The sequence below is a fragment of the Diabrotica undecimpunctata genome, chromosome 9, assembly GCF_040954645.1.
Source record: "Diabrotica undecimpunctata isolate CICGRU chromosome 9, icDiaUnde3, whole genome shotgun sequence".
Classification (NCBI taxonomy): domain Eukaryota; kingdom Metazoa; phylum Arthropoda; class Insecta; order Coleoptera; family Chrysomelidae; genus Diabrotica; species Diabrotica undecimpunctata.
Window position 1 is genome coordinate 93,943,530 of NC_092811.1, and position 22,882 is coordinate 93,966,411.

The window sequence follows — 22,882 nt, forward strand, 5'->3', positions numbered from 1 at the left end:
GAATCAAAAAAAAATTCCTACAATGACACCTCTGCAAAGGTAACGAAGAATAGATTTTTGTCAACGTTTTTGAGAACATAATTTTAATATTGTCTTTATATCTGATGAAAGTTGTTTAGAGCTTGGTGCAAATCATCTAAAGGTCCTATCAAGAGAAAATGTTACCGTTCAAATTTCCAAATTTCCCACTAATAATGGCTTGGAGAGCAATATCTCAGCGTTGTGCTACACCTGTCTGTATAGTATGGAACTTAATAGTGTGACATCCTAAATGGTTTTTCTTCTTGAAACGGCTCATTTTTTATATCCTGAGGGGTGGCGTTTTCAGCAAGATAATATAAGATGCCATACTTCTGCTTATAGTCAAGCTTGGATGCAAGAACACGAATTGGCAATAATTCCGTGGCCAGCAGCATCTCCAGATCTTAGCCCTATTGAAAACATATGGGGACTGATGAAGATTGAAGTGGAACGAACAGCGCCACGAGATAAAGAAGGTTTGATTCGGTGAGTTTTACAGGCCTGGAACACCATTACCGAAAATTATGGCCTTGACCTAGTTTCGGGTGTACTTGGACGTTTAGTTAAGTGTTTAGATTTAAATGGAGATTGTATAAGTAAATGAGATGAATTATTTGTTGACATTTTATATTTCAAGTGATAGAAATAAATACCGTGAAATTATAATTCTGCTTTCTTTTTTCCGGATACTTTCTAGACGGACTATAGCATCAACGTCTAAAGATTCATCGGCATCAATCATCTCCAGCGCCTCTTGAAGAAAAAACCCTTTTCTGGAACAAAAAACACGTTAAAATTCTAAAAGTTCGTATTTTTGCTCCTATATGTTCCTAGCGTTATATATATATATATATATATATATATATATATATATATATATATATATATATATATATATATATATATATATATAATTATCAATAAGAAAAGACATTAGTTTATGTTCAATTGAAAACACTTTAAACAAAATATAATAATAAAAAAATGGTAAAAATATACTTACTCAAACTTAAGATCCATTTTTACCGAAAATAATAAACACCGTCGCTCCAAACACTCAACTAAATAAACAGGTTAGGTCAAATCCTTAAACCAGACACTTTCCGAATTTCAGGCTGATGATTTTAGCGGTTTCTGCGTATGAGCTTAAGGGTTAATATAGCATTGAAGACCATAGTGATTATTCTGTAGCAATCATGAGTTAGCTCTTGAAAGACCTTATCATTTTTTTATAACAAACACAAAATTAGTATAGCGAATTTTATAGCCAACGCACAATAATCAAGCATGGCACAAGAAGAAGAAGAAGTACATTAAAACATAAATAAACATGACTAGCAAGAAACCCGTTCAATTGCTTATCTGTCCAAATATTAAAAAGAGTAGTGAACATTAATTCAAATAATCATATTAATTTCTTACCTTTGAAAACGATGCCACAATAAGAAGAAAAACAAAAACATATTTATCGTATTAGGTTTGTTAGTGTATATAGCATAAAATATATCTGGTAGTTTTTCACCTTACCGGTAAAAGAAATGGCGCCATTGTTATAATATTTGTGCGCCAATGCTAGACCAGTACCAACAGGAACGTGGGCTCCAACTATACCATTTCCGCCGTAGAATCGCTCTCCATATATATGCATGGAACCACCCTTCCCTCTAGCAGAACCTACAAATATTTATTATTATCATTAAAATCGATTAATTTTTATTACATGCATACAGCTTTAACATGCATAAAAAGATCAAGGAAATAACAGGTAAAAAAGTGAAACAAGCATCCATAGTAAAGGACAAAAAAGGTAAAATAATTACAGATTTAAATGAAAAACTGGCAAAATGGACAGAATACATTGAAGAACTTTTTGCAGACGAAATACCAGAAATAGCAGTGGCAGAACCTACAGACGACACAACAGGGCCTGAAATCCTAAAAAGCGAGGTAGAATATGCTATAAGGAACACAAAAGGGGGTAAAGCTGCAGGACCAGATGAAATTCCTGTAGAATTGTTGAAACTAATAGACGACGACGCACTTGAAATAATGGTGAACCTCTTTAACACAATTTATAGAACAGGCATCATACCAAAGAAATGGATCTCCTCTACTTTTGTCACAATCCCGAAGACGAATAACGCCAGAGAGTGTTCAGACCACAGAACTATAGCATTGATGAGCCACACACTAAAAGTATTTTTTAAAATAATTCACAAAAGAATATTTAATAAATTAGAAGAGGACATAAGCGCCACACAGTTTGGATTCAAAGGTAGACTGGGAACACGGGAAGCTTTGTTTGGTCTGAGTGTGAATGCAAAGATGTTTGGATGTAAACCAAGACCTCTACGAAGGTTTCATAGATTTTGAGAAGGCCTTCGATAAAGTCAGACACCAAAAGCTGTATGAACTCCTAAGAAGCAAAAACATCGACAGTCGCGACATTAACATTATATCCAGGTTGTACTGGGGACAAACAGCAAAAATCAAAGTTGATAATGAGTTAACCGAAGAAATTGAGATTCGTCGAGGTGTGCGTCAGGGTTGTGTGCTTTCTCCACTATTATTTAATATATATAGCGAAACAATATGCCAGGAAGCGCTCCTAGAGCAAAACATTGGTATGAACTTTAACGGAGAGTTAATTAACAATATACGATACGCTGATGACACGCTAATAGTAACAGATAACCTAGCAAATTTACAGTTTTTGATGGAAAACATAAACACCCACACCAATAAGTATGGTCTAAAACTGAACATCAAAAAGACCAAATTCATGATTGTAACAAAGAAGCTATACACCAATGTGAATTCAACCATAAATAATCAGCCAGTTGAAAGAGTTGCGTCCTACAAATATTTAGGGGTTTGCTTCACTGATACTAATGATTAGACAAGAGAAATCAAGAGGCGAATAGAGATAGCGAGACAATCGTTTGTCAAAATGAAAAATATTCCTATGCAGTCGGGACATAACTATAAACTTAAGAACGAGAATGTTAAGGTGCTATGTTTTCTCTGTTCTGCTGTACGGCATGGAAGCCTGGACACTGAAAAAGATAAACATCAAAAACATTGAGGCATTCGAGATTTGGTTTTACAGGAGAATGTGGAAAATACCATGGGCAGAAAGAGTAACAAATCAAGATGTTCTGCTGAAGATGGGGAAGGAATGCGAAGTCATGAAAACCATACAAACGAAAAAACTGGAATATCTGGGCCACATAATGAGAGGAGAAAAAAACTCTCTGCTTAGACTCATAATCCAAGGAAAAATCTCGGGAAAGAGAAATGTGGGACGTAGGAGGATATCCTGGTTGCGAAATTTAAGGGAGTGGTATGGGTGCAGTTCAATACAGTTGTTCAGAGCTGCAGCCAACAAAGTAAAGATTGCTGTGATTGTAGCCAACCTCCGATAGGAGACGGTACTGCAAGAAGAAGAAGACTTTTTATTACACTAACCAGTAACTTTGTCTAGCATCTCTGCGAAAATATTTTCGACTGTTTCGCCGCTCATGTAAGCCCAACCGTGGCATCTATATGCCGTAATTGAAGTGTCGTTAGGTCTCATGACGGAGTGGATACCAACAGCGCATGCTTCCTGGCCAACGTATACGTGACAAAACCCTCTTATTTGCTTTTTTTGGTACATATTGCCGGCAGTAATTTCCATTCGCCTTTAAAATAAAAACATGGTTTACTATATTATTCCAGGTATTTCTTGATATAACTCAGATGTTTTTCAAATATGTCGCATTCTATCTTAATCCACTAAAAAACACTAAATATAATAAGAAAAAAAATGGGTACATATTTTTGGAAAATATTTTATAGAATTTTCTTTGTTTCGTTTAAAAAAGTCTATGGTGTCAAGTTGAAAAAAGTGCATCTAGCAACTAACTTAAATACTTTCATTACTAATATTTTACCAATTTTATTTATTAATCCCAATTAAAAAAAAATGTTAGCGGTCGAGTACGACCGCCGGGGCGTAGGCGACATACTTATTCCCGTGGTGCCAAGCGGTCGTTCGAGCGGTCGTTCCGTTCATAATGAGACTTGTGTATTATTCTGCTAAGTGGTTGCTTTAACTAATATTTCATCGGTAGAGGAAGTGATTGTTAGTAAGACAACATGCTCGTGTTATTTTTAGAGTCAGATAATAGTAAAAACAATTTCTTGGAAACAATGCTTGGAAAGCAATGAACGTTTAGGTTGTAACCTCGAAAACCTTTTTTGGGTGATGCTAGAAAGGTCATCAATGGAGACACTGTGAACGGCAGCCAGATAGTTGGTGAAGAGCAAGGCGTGGGTTCGAAACTAGCTTTTGGAACCGTGAATGGGTCCAACAGACGAAATAAGTAAAAATAGAACAGGACATGATATATTAGAAAAGATACAGAAATAAACAAAAAGATAGATGGCTAAAATTACCAGAGATAAAATAAGATAAAAAAAGGACGCCACTTAACTTTTTGGGGTTCAAGGGGAAAGTTAAGAAACCTTAAAAACGAAAAAGATATAAGGAAAGATATTTAGGTTCTGAGACCAAATCCAAGGAAAGGTATCAACAGTTAATTATTAAATAAATTTGGTCCACACACTACATAAACAAATAACAAATATATTAGGTGGACTTCGTTCACCTACTTACATACGAAACTTAATCAGCCTGATACTTTTTCTGGTAGAAGGTATAATAATATTGATATATATATATATATATATATATATATATATATATATATATATATATATATAATGATATTATTTAATCAGGAAACTTATTAGGAGTCGAGAAATAAAATTCATTGATACAACAAAACAATATATTCGACAACACGATTATATAAGCGGCTGTATGTAAACAAACCGAAAAAAAGATCATCAAAAGAAATCACTAGATGACAGACAGAACGCTGCAACTTCTCGAATAGCGAAGGAGAATCAAATCTCGCATATATCAAAACGACAGCAACAAAAACGAATTAGCAAGATTAAATAGAGAAATTAAAAGAGCATGTAGGGATGATAAAAATAAACATATAAATGAAGAATGCGAAGAACTAGAGAGACATGCAAACAGGTATGAATCCCATGAGCTTAATTTAACGAAGTCCGATATCTATCCAGGTAATTTTAACCAATCACACAAACAATAATAATCAAAGCCAACATATTATAAATGACGAGAAATGGATTGCGGAGGTATGGAGAAAATATTGTCAAAGTCTATATGCAGTTGATCTCCATCACGATGAGTTCACTGCAGAGAGAGAACCAAACATTCTAAAGTCAGAGGTAGAAAAGGCAATCAAAAAGTTGAAAAATAGAAAATCTCCTGGCGCAGACCAGATCACCGCAGAAGTTTTAAAAGAGACTGGAGATGTCGGAGTAAATGTTATGCATATGATCTCCAAAAAGATTTGGGAGACCAGAGAGTGGCTCAACGACTGGACAACATCCACTTTCATCCCTATATTCAAAAAAGGAACTCCGCTAGATTGCAGCAACCAAAGAACGGTAACCCTAATATCCTATGCAAGCAAGGTTTTACTTCATGTAATACATGAAAGACTAAAAGCTTTTCTATTGCCTTAGATATCAGAAGAACACGCGGGATTTGTCCCAGGAAAAGGCACAAGAGAACAAAACCTTAATGTCAGACAGCTAATCGAAAAAACTCGTGAATTCAATACTCCTATGCTTATATGCTTTGTGGATTACACAAAGGCCTTCGATAAAGTCAAATGACAGCAGCTATGGTTCATACTAGCGGAAATGGGAACACCCCACCACTTAATTCAACTAATGAGAAGTCTATATGAAAATAATAAGCGCACAGTAAAAATAAACAACACCCATTCCGATCATTTCAGAACAGAGGCAGGTGTCAGGCAGGGATGCATAATCTCGCAAACTCTGTTTAATATCTACAGCGAACACATTATGCGAAAGGTACTAGAGGGATGGAAAGGCGGAATATCAGTAGGAGGTCAAAAAATCAATAACTTGAGATCTGCAGATGACACTTTAATAATCGCGGCAAATCAAGAAGAAATGGAAGACATAATGAGACGTCTGGAGGAAAAAAGCAAAACATATGGACTACAGTTAAATAGGAGTAAGACAAAGATCATGATAGTAGACAGAGCTCTGAATAATCTTCAACACATTAAAGAAATTGGGGGCTTTGAAGTAGTAAATAGTTTCATATACCTGGGGTCCCCAATAACAAATGACGGAGGGTGTGACAGAGAGATACGTAGAAGGTTGACTATTGCTAGAGCAGCTATGATGAAACTGGTAGAAATTTGGAAAAATTCTAGCATAACAATACACACAAAACTAAGGCTGGTAGGGGCGCTCATTTTTCCCATAGCGACATATCCATCCGAAACGTGGACCTTAAAGAAAGCGGATAAAAATAAACTAGACGCTTTTGAAATGTGGGTATACCGCCGCATGATAAGAATATCCTGGATTGATCATCGCACTAACGTATCGATATTAGAACAATTTAAAGTAAAGGATATATTGCTTAAACAAATACAAAAGAGATATCTGCAGTATTTTGGACACATTGCTAGAATAGGTACGATGGAAAAACTGATAGTCGAGGGTAGAGTTGAAGGAAAGGGACCTAGGGGAAGATCTCCAAGTAGTTGGGTAGATCAAACGAAAATACTGATTAACCAAGGGTTACATGAAGCCAAACAACTAGCCCAGGACATAGAAGGATGGAGAGAAATCGTGAAATGACTGTAAAGGCCTGATGGTGTAACCATATTCCAAAAGTGATTGGGACTAAGGAAGAGAAGGTATGTAAACAAGTAAAAAAAATGCACAATCAATTCATGAATGGTTGTATACATATAGAAATAAACAGTATTATGATTAGGAAATACCTCTATAGATACAGTATAATAAAAGCATGCACAAATTAAATTATTAGCGAAAAGAGCCTGATAATATTTAAGAAAATCCAACTAAAGCTGGTTAAAGAATTCTCTCTTCGCTGTTTATGGGCTTATCTCTAGATAACGGGTACCATAAATAAGAAAAAAAATGAATAGCAAATAAAACAAAGTTAATTAAAGTTAAATTCAAAAGAATACAAGAATAAGATAATAAAAAAAATATTAAAAAGGTAACAAGAATTCTATATTATAAAAGTAAACCAATCCGCACTTGGTCTTAAATTAATTATCTGTCTCGCATTGTTGTTTAATGATTACTGTTCTTACTGAGAATTAAGTGTTCGTAATAATCATTAGTGAGGAGTTCTTTATAGCTGATTGACAGTTCGTATTAAAATATTAAGTGTTATTTGAATTAAATTGCTAAATGGGTAGTTAACATTAACTACAGGTGATGAAATGGTTGACGCATATTTTTCCAAAATTGTGTAATATGATTACGTACCATATTATTCGCCCAGATATTTGAAGGTAATATGATTACAATATCTTACAATGAAATCTCGAGGACTGATGCACTTCACTGAACTTTATTATACTTTACTAGTATCAAGCAGTGAATTTAATTAAAATGATGGTACTTTGTAACCATATTTAATCTAATATGGTATTAGATTAAGAAACTCAAATATTTAAGTGTATATACACTCAAAGAAAAAATTCAGAGAGAACGGTAAAATAAACAAGCGCCTTTACTCGAAGACTTCCCTGCCAGAAGTGAAGTTCTTCCACTCAAAATTCCACAAACTCCCCAAAAAAGGAGGTGGGATAACCCCCATTTACAAATGACAGGCCAGCCTGTATCCAATTCTAGGAAGATAAAATGGTTCTAACGACATAGGAAGTAACGAAAAGAAACGTGGGGAGATATGAAATCTTTTGTATTAGGTTCTTACAGAAAAATACTATAAAATACTTTTTACGACTTTGTTTACCAGAGTTCTAACCGAAACCGCCTGAAACCGGAAAGTAATTAATCCAAATCCTACCGTAAAGTATACTATTTCTGCGGCGTATTTTGATAAGTAGGACCTGTACGTGAATATTCCGTGGTTCGGAAAGTCGGTGGTTGCAATAAAATTTTCTAATGGTAAACGATCCCACACGCATAGCTATTTGCGAATACGGCCATGGGCGTCTCAGCAACAGGCATAAAGGTATTAAAAATTATTTAATATTTTAATTATAAAAAAAATGTTATAAGGTTAGATATAATTTTCATATTTTCATATCATATTTTCATACGTAAATAAATGCGTAGAATTACTGTTTGAAGTACGTACACAATAAGCAAGATAATGTTCTAAAAAATACATACAATATGAATATATAGAAACACTTAAAGACAAAGCTTACAAAGAATCAGAAAAAAACAACAATAAATAATACAATTTACTAAAAATATATAAATCGTCAATATAAATAACAAATAATTAAGTAAAACCTAAACAATATATTGCAAAATTTAAATAAATTTCAAATTGCATAATTTACCTCAGGTTAGTACCTATGAGAAAATTTTTGGGAGTTTCACAGTTACACGTTTTTTTTTTCAGATGATAACCTCATGATTTTAGTTCCTTTGATTCTGACCCAAAACCCTCTATTCTTATTGTCCAGCGACGAAAAAATTGCATATAGCTCCGATGGGTCAGAAGCGGAAGCAGAAAATAATTTGAAAAATAAACGTAGAAAGCTAAAAACGGAGAAATTGGTAATGAGCCATGCTGTTCTGTCACTTTCCAGCCGGGATATCAATCCCAAAGAAATACACTCTTCGAGTGAAAATTCAAAATATATTGTCTCACTACATTCTTTGGAATCGAACAGTGCTATTTGCTAGGAAGAATTAAAGGACTGTATTCAAATTACAATTGATCAGCAGAGGCAAGAAAACATATTATCATCTGAGCAAAATGAAGATCAACAAAGCCAGGAAAATTCTGCTGATGGATACGAACAACTCTCGTGGAAAAAACCTTTTGACAATAACAAGATGTTCAACTATTCTGCAGAAGCTAGATTACAGACAAATTACGCTGCAGCTCTTATACAAAAATTATCCTTTTATAATTGTTTTCGAATTTTCGTGGACGATGAAGTTATAGATGAAATGCTTATTCAAACTAACTTGTATGCCACCCAGATTTTATGCGATATTGATGATATCGGTAACGAATTTAGACCATATCGATGGGTTCCAACCAACAGAAAAGAATTGATGCAGTTTGTTGGCCTTGTGGGTTACAAACTTGTATAGACGTTGAAGGTGGACATTTTGAACATTTACCTTAGAATTATTTCCTTAATATCACATTAATTGTTACATATTTTATTACATACTATCATTGTTAATATTTTTTATTAGATACTTACTGAATAAAAATAATTTTGTTATACACCGCGCTCCAAAATTACCGGATAATTTTAAAAACCCTGGTAAAACAAACAATTTTAATGTTTCGATGTTTGTGCTAATATATTATTGTTACCCCAGGTATATTGTAAAATTTATCAAAAGAACGGTAAAAAACGCTGATGTTTTTACCATTTTAAAAAAAAAAAAATTATGCTAATAATTGTGCTTCATTTTATTTCGAATTTAGTTATATTGGATTACGTTGTGCTGAACGTTTAAAGGGGGTTTTCAAGTTTATTAAGTGTTTTTTCTTTGAAATGAACCACCAGCATAAAAAAAACGAAATTTGTCAGAAAGTGACTGTTTTAGAATCGTTACTCTTCGCGAAGAAGAATACAATCAAGTAGAACGCGCTGAACGTTTTAACGTCACCCACTCAAACATTTCAAGAGTGTTACCACGTTTTTCTTTTACTGGAAGTAACTCGAAAAGACCCGGTCAAGGCCGTAAAAGTGTTACAACTCCTAATCAAGACCGGTTTTTGACACTTCGTACACTGAGATAAAGGTTTGTTGTCAGTACTTCTCTACAAAATGAATTTTTGGATCATTATAACATTAAAATCAGCCAAAATACGATTAGAAGACTTGCCGAAAACGACCTACATCCTGGAAGGGCACCAATTGGCCCATTATTGACCAGAGACCATAGAAGGCAAAGATTGCATTTTGCTCATGAACATGTTGATTGGAATAATGACGACTGGGGAAGAATATTGTTCACCGATGAATTCAGGTACTGTCTTTTTTCTGATGACAGGAGAAACCGAGTGTATAGAAGGCCTGTCAGCGGGTACGCACAGTGTAACACCGTAGGGACTGTATGCCGGCGGCTCGGTAATGGTGTGAGGTGGGATTAGTTTAGAGATTCGTACGGAATTAGTTAGGATAGATAGAATTAGTTAGAATAGATCGCGGTCGGCTTACATCGCAGAGGTATATAACAGACATTTTAGAAGAGCATATCGTGCCATTTGCACGATTTATTGGTGCATTTATTGCAGAGTAGGCAATACTTGATACTAGTACACGGTACTAGTATTTTCTTTAACTTTAAAAATTTCAATTTCGTCAGTAATTTATAATGTTAGTTTGTTTAGATCAGTTCTTTGTTTAGATGTTTAGATTTATGATGTTATATTGGTAATTTCAATATATTTTTTGTAAAAAAAGAAAAGTTTTTTATTTAAGATGTTATAAAACAACCATAAAGCAGAAAAGAACAAACAAAATTTTTTCATTACAACTCAAAATAAGAATTTTAAAATTATGCGTTAATTTTGGAGCACAGTGTATTATCACTCAATACTGAATACTTTTTTCTACTTTTTCTACAAAAATTAAATGTATTCCCCCCATGTTAATTGTATATGTTTATGGATATATATGTGTATGTATTATTTATATTTTTTCTCTTCTTTTTGTTAAATGTTGTAAATTTATCTATTTTAGTCTATTCGATTGCAAATAACTCAAAAACTTTTTACTGTACCTAATGAGATTAAAAGATCATGTAACTGGCTGTATGGCAAACTGCCGAAGCCATAAAAAAAAAAAAAAAAATGTATTCCCAAAATTAAAAAGAAAACTAAAAATATCTCGGAAAATAATGAGCTTGGGTATAGGGAATGCTATATTTAAATAAAATAGTATCATAAATACAATATTTTTAACAAATAATATACAAGGTGGTCTATTAAAAAAATGGAAAAATCGTAATTTCATTTTGTAGTTCACCCTGTATACAAATTTTAGTCAATGATTTCAATTAAACTTAATTTAAAAACTACAATATATTGTTAACCTTATTATATAAAATAAATAATTGTTAAATACTCTGTATATTAATGCAAAGAACAATATTATAAGAACAAGAAATATTAGAGGACTATAAATATGAAAACATATATAGGGTGTCTCATTTAAGAAATTGTATGTTTTACCTACACCTAGTTATTAATTATCCTGTAGAATTCCACATATTTTCCAAGTATGGAGAATTTCATTGCCTGCATTTTTTTATACTAACGTTACCGAAATAAAATTTTTTGTTGGGCCCACTTTAATTATGACTGTTATTGTTTTTCCAAGAATGAAACTTTATTGGTCAAGACATATATTGTGTCCAGTTACCATAATTGCAAATAATATACCCCGAGACAGATAATTTCTTTTTAGAAGAAAATTATTATTAACAATCTTGACAAACATATTATTAATACTCATGACATAACAAACGAAATAAAAACGAGCAATGAATTATGGAAACTTCGACGACTTATCAACAGTTTTCATCAAACGTAAGGTTTGAAGTATATATATATATATATATATATATATATATATATATATATATATATATATATATATATATATAATCGAACACCTCTCTACCCTAAGGTGTGAGGTAAATACAAATACAGGTTACAGATATACATTACATCTCAAATCCAATGAAAATACAGATTTTTTTTTTTTCTATTCTATTCTGTGCACGAATTTTGTCCATTCTTGCTTGTTTTTTGCCTTATTTTGAGCTTCTGACCATTCCATTCCCCTACTTTTCAAAATCTGCCCTACTTCGTCATCCCAGGTTTTCCGTGGTCTGCCTCTGGTTTTAAACTTTTTTTAAACTCTACCCTAAGGTGTGAGGTAAATACAAATACAGGTTACAGATATACATTACATCTCAAATCCAATGAAAATACAGATTTTTTTTTTCTATTCTATTCTGTGCACGAATTTTGTCCATTCTTGCTTGTTTTTTGCCTTATTTTGAGCTTCTGACCATTCCATTCCCCTACTTTTCAAAATCTGCCCTACTTCGTCATCCCAGGTTTTCCGTGGTCTGCCTCTGGTTTTAAACTTTTTCACTTTAGCCTTCCAGACTTGCTTAACGGGTCGGTTGTCGCTTATTCGGCACAGATGACCAAATCATTTTAATTGTTGTGTTTCAATAGCGTGTAGTACAGATTCTATGCCCAGTTCTTCTCTAACATCTTCATTTCTTATTTTGTCTCGTCGTGTTATTACTTTGACTCGTCTTAGATATTTCATATCAATGGCTTGTATCTTGCTTTTTAATTGCTTTGTTAAAACCCAGCTCTCGCTTCCATATATCAAGATTGGTCGGAATACTGTCTTATAAACTGTCATTTTGGTTCTTCTGCTGATTTCAGGTTTACCTATGAATGCTCTACTAAGATTATGGTACACTTTTGAAGCACTACTTTTTCTTTCTGTTATTTCATTCTGCATGGTACCTTCTCTGTCTATTGTAACCCCTAGGTATTTGAATGCATCTACTTGTTCTATGAGTTGTTGGTTAATTTCTATGTTAACATTTCGGTTCGTTTTCGCTATTAACATCACCTTGGTTTTCTTAACATTAGTCTTCATGTTTCTAATTGCCAGCTCATTATTCCATCTATCTATATTTTTCTGGAGGTCTCTCTCGTTGGAAGCGCATAACATGAGATCATCTGCGAATGCACACTCAGCTATACCAACCGGTCGTAGTTTACTATATCCGATATGTACTTTGTGTATACTTGCTTTTGTTTCCTTAATTATGTCGTCAATAATCAATATGAACAGTATGGGGCTCATAACACCTCCTTGTCTTAGACCCTCGTTTATTGCAAACATCTCTGATACCAAGTTATCCTTACGCACATAACTCTTGTTATTTTGATACAGACTTTTGATAGCACCTGTTAGTTGATGGTCAATATTTCTATTTTGCAGACTTTTCCAAACTGCTTCCTGGAACACTCTGTCAAATGCTTTCTCAATATCTAGAAATGCCATATATATTTTTGTGTTCTTTATTCTAGCTTTTTCAATTATTTGTTTTAACGTAAATATATGGTCTTGCGTACTGTGTCCCTTCCTAAACCCATTTTGTACTTCATCCAGATGTGGTTCAACGATGTGTCTTAATTTCTTTTTTAGGATGCTTTCATATATTTTGGAGACGATACTGAGTAGATTAATTCCTCTATAATTTTCACAAGAACTTGGGTCTCCTTTCTTAAAGATTGGTAGTATTATGCCAATTCTCCAATCTTCGGGGACTGTATATCGGTTCCAAGCCATGTTCATAATTTTGGTTAAAAATTGAACTCCTTTCGGTCCCATTGTCTTTAACATTTCAGCAGTGATTTTGTCATGACCAGCTGATTTACCTCTCTTTGTATTATTAATTGCTTCTTTGACTTCTTCTATTTGAATATCATTTACTTGTCCATGTTCTCCTTCTACTTCTATCATTACAGTTTCCTCTTTCGGTTGTCTTGGTGTTAGGAGTTCGCTGAAGTATTATCTCCATCTTTCCATAATCTCATTTGGACTGATAATCAGTGTGCCGTCTTTTCGTTTCACCTGTTTCATCGTTGTTTCTTTACCTTTTCTTAGCGTCTCTAGTGCCTTGTAAAACAATTTTTGGTTACCACGACTATCTGCCTCCATCTTCATTTCAAACTCATCCCAGACTTTCTTCTTCTTCTTCAGTACCATTTCTTTCACCACCTTTCTTTGTCGTTTATATTCTTCGTAACTATTTTCTGTTTTCTTGTTTAAGCATATTTTCCATTTCTGTTTTTTATATTTTATTTGGGCTTTTAATTCATCGTCCCACCATCGTGTTTGCTTCTTATTTCTGTTTGAAACAGAAAAAAAGGTTTGAAGTACACAACCAAAAGACGGTAGAGAAGGTAAACCGAAATCTGGAGGCGTTAATACGGCTGATGCCAAAAATTGGAGGCTCAAGTAGCACCAAAAGAAAGATGCTAAATGGAGTTTTCTAGTCGGTGGTAACCTACGCTGCCCCCGTGTGGTGAAGTGTACTGAACACTGCGAAATACGCTAAGCTCGTGGAGACTTCGCAAAGGCGAATGCTCCTCAGGGCATCTAATGCATATAGGACAGTTTCAAATGAGGCTCTATATGTCATTGTAGCGGTGATAGCGATCGTTTTGTTGTGCACAGAGCGAGCGATGGTGTATGTGAGGAGGATGGATGTTAATATAGATGAAAATGAGAGAGTAAGAATGATAGTAGAGTGGCAGAGAGAAAGGACGAATGATAGCGGAAAGGCAATGTGGACGAAGGAGCTTATTCTCGATCTGAGGCCGTGGTGGGAATGTAAGTTCAGGAAGCTAGACTACTTCCTGACGCAGTTTCTGACCGGACATGGTAGTTTTGTTACCTTCACAAATAAAATAGGCAAATCTGTCTCAGCAAACTGTACTATTTGTGGGATACCGGACGCCTTCGCCCATTTTTAACTGCCAGAGATGGCAAATGAGAGGAGAGATTTAGAGAGGCGAATGAGTTTCGGGCTGGATGAAAGAAACATTGTAAACATAATGTTGAGAGGAGGGAAAGAATGGAGAGAAGTACAGAATTGAGCCAGGGATCTGAAATTAATGGTTAATATTATTTATTAGTTATAGTTATGGTCTAACGTCTGATATATTTTCTGATTTACGGTAATAGTTATGGTCATGACCACCTCTCTGGAACGGTGGTTAAGGTTTTAGCCGGAATATGGTTAATCCGGCACTACCCTGGGGTCTTCTGGCCTAGTATCCTACTCGGCCGAAAGATACCAGGGTGTCTTGTTCCGTGACGTAGATGTCCAAAAAAGATTTCCCCCACCGTTGCCTGTCAGAATTCAATGGATACCTTCTTAGGCTCTTACTGGAATCTAGCAATACGGCAATTAAAGAAATGAGTATTGAAGCTTCCTTGCAAAAGTGATGTTTGCGTCGAAAAGCAGATAATGCCCTTTATTGGTCACGTCTCATCATTATGTTCCAAGAAAACCAACTCCAACTGGACTAAGATTTGAAATTTATCAGGAAGAGACTAACAATTTTCCTCCTGTTCATGAACAAATCAGTTCCGTTCAGATCAGCTCTGCTGGTAGAGCTGTTCTGCATCGTTGTCAGACTGTTTACCTGGGACACATATTTATTTTATTAGATATTTTACAAGTGTTGCTCTAATAGATGACTTAAGAGAAAAAGGGATACCTGCAAAAGTGACTGTGATAAAAAGCCGTTTTCCAAATATTAGTTTAAAAGCAGATGATAATCTAAAGCCAAATGAAAGAGAATCTTCTGATTATGTTGTAAGAAATGATGGCAAGGTGGCTATTGTTAAGTAGAGGGATAATCGACCAGTAATAATGACATCTTCAATACATAGTGTTAATCCAACTAGGTCAGTAAGACGTTGCTCAAAAGTCAGTTAAAGTTACGTTGAAGTTACACAACCCAAGAATAATAAAGAATACAATAACAAAGGAAGGATCGATTTAAACAATAAATTAATACATACGTATCGAAGTAACCATCCAACAAGAAAGTGTCCTTCTTCTTCAAGTGCCATCTTCGTTCCGAAGGTTGGCGATCATCAGGGCTATACGTATTTTTGAAACTGTTGACCGAAACAATTCGTTGCTGCTACAGCTATACCATTCCCCTAGATTCATTAGCCAGGAGTTTCGTCTTCTTCCTATGGACCTTTTTCCTGCTATTTTCCCTTGCATAATTATTCGAAGCAGTTCATATCTTTCGCCTCTTGTAATGTGTCTCAAGTATTGCAGTTTTCGTTTTTTGATCGTAAGTATGACTTCCTTTTCTTTATTCATTCTTCTCAAGACCTCGACATTTGTGACTCTCTCGGTCCATGATATTCTCAGGATTCTGCGATACATCCACAGTTCAAATACCTCTAATTTTTTTGTATCAATATTTTTCAACGTCCATGACTCCATTCCGTAGAACAGCACATAAAGTACGTAACATCTCATCAGGCGAAGTTTCATTTCAAGGCTCAAATCTCTTCCGCAGAACACTCTCTTCATTTTAGTGAATATGGATCTGGCTTTTTCTATTCTTATTTTGATTTCTGCTGAGCTATCGTTGTCTTCATTTATAAAAGTGCCTAAATATTTGTATTTGCTAACTCGATCGATAATTTCATTGTGTAAATATAAATTTTGAACATTTTGTGTTGATTTCGATATTACCATAAATTTAGTTTTCTTTATGTTCAAAGATAGTCCATATTCTTCGCTGCAGTCTGCTATCTTATTCACCAATGTCTGTAGCTCTTCAAGTGTTTCTGCATCAGAACGGTGTCGTCGGCAAATCTCAGATTCTTTAATCTAACACCATTTATTTTAATACCTACGGATTGCTCAGAGAGTGTTCTATTCATTACGTCTTCGGAATAGAGATTAAACAGGGTTGGTGACAGTATACACCCTTGTCTCACACCTCGCTTTATTTCAATTTCTTCAGTGGTATTATTCTCTACTCTCACTACTGCTTTCTGATTGTAGTACATATTTGCTATTAGTCGGATGTCTCGTTTATCTAAATTCTTTTCTGTCAGGAGTCTGATTAGGTGATCATGCAGCACTTTATCAAAGGCCTTGTTGTAATCTATGAAACACATGAATACATCTTGATTTATGTCAAGACATCTCTGAGACATAACGTTCAGTGCAAACAACGCCTCTCTTGTTCCAAGTCCATTTCGGAATCCAAACTGGGTATTATGGATGTCCATTTCCAGTTTTCTGTGTACTCTAGAGTGTATAATTTTCAGAAATATTTTCAGTACATGGCTCATCAGACTGATTATACGGTAATCACTGCATTGTTTGGCATTTATCTTTTTTGGTATAGTAACAAAGGTGGATAAAAGCCATTCTTGTGGTATTTTTCCTGATGTATAAATGCTATTGAAAAGTTTAACTAAAATAGAAATATAACTAGAAAGTGTCCAGAAAAAGTTATTTAACCTTTTTTTGACTCTGCTTCAGTGAATGCTTGGCTTAAATACAAAATGGACTTAAAAAAAATATTGTCTAAACAGAATATGTTAGATTTACATGCGTTCAAATTGACAATAGTTTTTAATTTTGTACAACACATTTGTTGCAGAAGATGATTCTTCATTTGAAGAACCATCACCAGAAAATTCAATTAAAGGAATAAAAAGGTCCTATCTAATTAAGTTACAGGCAGTATGTGAACTACGAACCAATAAAAAGTAAGGAATACCAATCTTTCAAAGATACACGTAAAAGTCAAACTTCTAAAATTAGACAGAATTTCTTTAGACGAGATACACAAGTTAGAACAAGAAAAAAGATTCTCCAGGAAGTAAACAACTAAGTGACAGTGATTTCTGTGAACATATACTGAATATTCGAATCGTGAGTAGATAAAATATACTTTTTTCATCTATTTGGATTTACATATTTTAGTAAATCACTGCAATCAGTTATAAATATTATCCAATTTCCATGAACTGGTATCACAACGAAAGCTGTAAAACAGCATCGGTTTTAGTCGGATTTTAAATCCATTTAAAAGATGTCATCTTCCAGTCAGCTACCACATAACGCATCATACTCAAAAGCAGTAGTATATTAATCCCAAACAGAGAACAAGCAAATTCTATTTAACACTCTAGAGAATTGTACAATTAATGACTATCTTGAAGGATTGAGTCAGTATATAGAACCAAAAAATATAATTTTCGCATCCCGTATATCAAACGGTAGAATATGCATATATCTGTCATCTAAAAACCTAGTGGCTAAAATTCGTAGCAGAAACAAAGAAGATAATATTAAATGGAAATATACTAGAAGCGAGAAGATTAATAACCCCATCATTCCGCTTAATTCTGTCCAACGCATGTCCAAGCATACCTTCCAACTTAATAACAGACGAATTAGTAAAACTAAAACTCTCTCAGGCATATAATACCTACGGATAGGTGCAACCAATCCTGCCTTCAGTCATATTCTAAGCTTCCCAAGACAAATTTTAGTTTCACCTTTTTCAAACAACTTTGTACTACCTGAATCTTTTATCATCGAATTGGAACAAACATCATACCGCATATTTATAGCTCAAAATGAAACATGTTTCAAGTGCAAATTAACTGTACGTCAGACAGCTAATTGTCCAAATATTTCACCATCTAACCATCCTCACAATGATAGTACAATGCAAAGAGAAATGGGACAAAATTCATCAGTAAATTATACTTAACAAGATAATTTACAAAATACTCCCACAGTCTCAAATACTACTCCCTCCACACTTACTACGTCTTCTCAAACCATATTACAAACAGTAGCAATCCCAAATTTATCAATAAACCAAACTCAACAATGCTCACTACAAAATACATCTATATATTTGACCAATTCTTCAGTTAATACTACAATGGCAACACCTACATCGTATGAGTCATCCTCTAATATCCAAAAATAACTTCGAACCAAGCAACCGAAAAAAGAACTCTAGAAGATGCAATCACGCCACCCGCTGAAGAAAACTTTGCAAAACCTAAGCTTCAATTAAAGAAAAAAACCAAAACTAAAAACAAAAACAAGATGAGATACCAAATCTCCAAACATTACTAGATCCAGTTAGAGAATATCTAGAAAGGGGAAAGCAGTTGTTAAGCTTCGATCAAGTAGTGGATCTATTCGAAAATATACAAGGATCAAAAGACATAATTAGCGTAATAAAATTGTACTCAGAAGACTCTTATGCGCTTATAAAGTTTGTAACCGAATTACATCCATACTACATAGACAAAAAAATGAAAACCAAAAGCACCAAATTAATACAAAAATTTGGCAAACACATAGGTTTACTCTCTGCAGTGAAAACTTCATTGTCGGAAGAAGATTCCGACTCATCGGTAAATAATTTCTCTAACGAATAATAAGATCACTCTTGACTTTATGTTTGTTTCATCACATTTAGGTAGTGTTGCCCAAATGCAAGAACAAGACGAGACTTAGACAGTCTTGGTCTTGGTCTTGCGCCAATACACCTGGTCTTGGTCTTGGTCTTAGTATTGCACTCCCGGTCTTGGTCTTGGTCTTGCAGCAAGAGTCTTGCAAGTCTTGCAGTTACCCATTAGCCTATTGCTATTTATTAAACGTTACTAGGGGAGTTTGAAGCCACGATCTAAGCGATCCGTGCCTATGCTCTAACTAACCCAGCTCTCTACGATGCCCCACGAAAGTCAATCCAACATGGTTAACACAAAAAAAACCAAATTAATGACATAAACTTGACTGTACAAGGTATTGATAGACCTCCACCATATATGAAATGGAAATTTTAAAAAAGATTGGTACGTGGCAAAAATCCAGGTGATTTTTGCCACGTACCAATACTTGTGACATAACAAGGTGATAAGATAACAAACTATAATCTCCACTTATTAAAGCAACATAAATGTTATTAACAATCTTAGCTCTACTTTTATATAAAAAACTAACTTGAAAAAATAAAGAATGGGTAAGAAAGCAATAATAATCAAAAGATGTTATTTTAAATTAAGGAGATATCTACTTAATAAATACATTAATTTACCAAAATAAAGTAGTAGGAACATTTTTTTAGGAAACAGAATTTTGATTTTTCAAGAAGAAATATTTGTAATTCTTTTTTGTGAAAAGATATTAGATGCTTCCTTAAACGTGAAGTGTTTCTGTTTTTCATTTTCATTTTAACCTTTCTATGTAGACACAATTTAAACAAAGCAATTTGGGATGCATGAATTATTTCGAAAAACTCATCAAATTTGCTTTTAGGTCTTTAAGATCTATAATTCCAACGCTCACTACTCCGACTAAAACTATTTGAATCTTTGTCCCCAATGTCAAATTGTCAAATGAAGTTTAGTGATGTTAAAAAAAATAACTATAAATATCCGTTACTTTCAGTACCCTAAGTATCTAATAACAAACCGAGAATTATATATCGTTACTTCGTTATTCTAAATATTTCGATATTTTGTTTACACGGCAAGCGACATTATCTGTTATTAATAAACTTTTGAATATTAGTCGCGCTGTTTCAGCAAATTTGGTTTAAAAGAATGATCTCATCGCACACTCAGCAGAAATAATACTTAGTCTTAGGCCGATAAGATTTGTTTATTTAGATTCCTCCTAACTAAATTATAATGGAAAAAAAAATTGAAGTGGGTGTCCGTAATAATAAGTGTTATATTTTTTATTAGCTAAGATGACATATTTTTAAAAAATTTCGATACGATATTACTGTCGGCGTAGCAATGCAAGATTATTTTATGATTAGAGGGCGGCTATTCTCAAAATCTGGACAATTATTTTAGAACGAAGAAGTCGTATGCTGAAAAAGAATGTACAAAATATTTTATTTTTACATTGTAATTATGACCTCTGAGCACGTATCAAATATGTTGTTTTTAATGAATATTTTGATTGATGATTTTGATGTATGTTTATGGTATTGTTCGTAATGCGCATAAGTTCAGTTTTTCAAATTTTTATTACATATTTTTTTGCGTCTCATAGAGTCTTTAGGCATATACCCAAACTACAATACTCGCTAAAACGACACTCTGTCCTAACTGCAAGACGCAAGAGTCTCGCAGGCTTAGTCTTGTTCTTGCGTAAATCTTGCAGGGTCAGTCTTGGTCTTGGTCTTGCTAAAATTAGGCGGTCTTGGTCTTGGTCTTGGTCTTGCGAAAACGCAAGAACAAGACCAAGACTGCAAGACCAAGACCGATTTTGGGCAACACTACATTTAGGTATACAAGGAAATGAAGAAGCAGATGAACTAGCCCGCTTAGCATCCTTTAGCCAGGATTCCATTCTTATTAATGACGTTTCTTCTGGTGGCTTCAAGTCAGAAATAAAATATAAAGTGTTGAGTGCGTGGCGGAATAAGTGGAGTGCATCTCAAAGTAAACTCAAGGAAATCGAACAATTAGTGAGACCGTGGCTCCAACCCACAGCGAATAGACACTACCAAGTGAAAATAGTGCGTTTGCGGCTGGGACACAGTGATTTGACACATAAACGCCTCTTTGCGCGGACTGTGCCGACAATGTGTGAGAATTGTCAAGTAACACACTCCGTGGAGCATATACTAACTCGTTGCAAAACATATGAAGCAGCAAGAGGGAAGCGCACTATCCCAAATAATATAAAGAAGCCTTAGGAAAAACATGAACATTAAAAAACACAATTAGTTATTTTAAAAATACAGGACTGCATCAATTATTGTAATTTGTTCTAACTTATTTTTAGGTCGCTATTAACCCTTGTGGTTGCAGCGTAAATAAATTAAAAAAAAAAAAGATTCTTCAGATAAAAATGGATTATAGCTTCAAATTAGCACCACCGATATACATCCTGGTTGCAATCCTTTTGATTAATGGTTTTCTCAAGCTACAAAAAATAAAAAAACAAAAAAGGTGAGCACATTCCAACCACAGCAAAAGACATCACTGACCACATTTAAAAATCCTCAGAAGCACTATATAGAGATTTGTTTATCCTTCAAAAAACTTCCACAAAAATAGAGAAACAACGGTACAATAACCTTGTGAATTAGCAGTATTATTTGAAGTCCAATAAGCCAGCCGATCAATATTTTCGCAAACGGTCGTCATTGATTAATTTCAATTAAGTATTTAGATTTCTATTTCTCTCTACCTAGTTCAAATTTTAGTTAATAAAAGTGCTGTTACTTTGTTAGGATACCTTTAGAAGAACCTTTTTAAAAGTTTATTTAAGTTGCATCTCTATACTGTACTAGTATTTGTTCTCTTGTTAAATACATAAATATAATCTTTATAACTAACACTAAGATTATTGTAGCAGGTTTTTAGAAATGTTTAATATTCATTTCGACAGATGTAACTTACCTTAATGTCACCATATCCCGATACAATTTTAAACCTTCTTCCCTGGTAATCTCACTAGTTGGTGATGGTGACGTATCAAGTCTATGGATATCATAATGACAACTAGTTAATTGCAGCTCACCAGGTGTTTTCATGGGAGTGTCACCTGAATATGTCCTTGCTGTGTTAAGCACCCTCTTTGACGCTGCTTCATTAGAACCAGACGAATATTTTTTGCAAAATGCCCGAATTGGAAAAAATATACTATTGCGATACAAGATATTCATTTTTATATGTTTGTATGTGAAAGCGCTATAATTGACAGTTTAAAAATTTGTTTTTGACGTTAAAATTGATGTGTATAGTGGCGCAATCTATTGTAAATATTTCGAAATAGAAGCATTAGTAAGAATATTTGGAATGTATTAAAAACATTTTTTACTAATGAATAATAAAGAAGAATTAGTACTTAAATGCACATGTAGAATGTAAACTAAAGTATGTGTTGTATAGGGTATTTACTTTTGAAAATACTGTCATGTAATTTTTTGACAAACATGCGCTTCAAATTAAGTTTTGATACCTAAAATTTTCACGCGTTTGATACCTATATGGAATTAGTTTTGTTGGTATTACATTTAGTAAGTAAAATTGTATTTTCCTTATTTATTACCTCAGAAGTAACTGTTTTGTGTTTTAGTGGAACCAGAATTTTTTTTGTAATG

The 22,882-nt window shown here is 34.0% G+C and overlaps 1 protein-coding gene across 1 annotated transcript in view; it reads right to left on the reverse strand.

The window, feature by feature from the left end:
- Positions 1-22,520, reverse strand: part of LOC140450303 (probable pyruvate dehydrogenase E1 component subunit alpha, mitochondrial) — a 38,755-nt gene extending 16,235 nt beyond the window's left edge. The window contains exons 1-3 of the mRNA XM_072543855.1: positions 22,179-22,520; positions 3,490-3,704; positions 1,549-1,695 (exon numbers count right to left, since the gene is read on the reverse strand). Of these exons, the coding sequence (XP_072399956.1) occupies positions 1,549-1,695; positions 3,490-3,704; positions 22,179-22,444 (628 nt within the window). The 5' untranslated portion in view covers positions 22,445-22,520. The remainder of the gene's footprint in view (positions 1-1,548; positions 1,696-3,489; positions 3,705-22,178) is intronic.
- Positions 22,521-22,882: the final 362 nt, after the last annotated feature.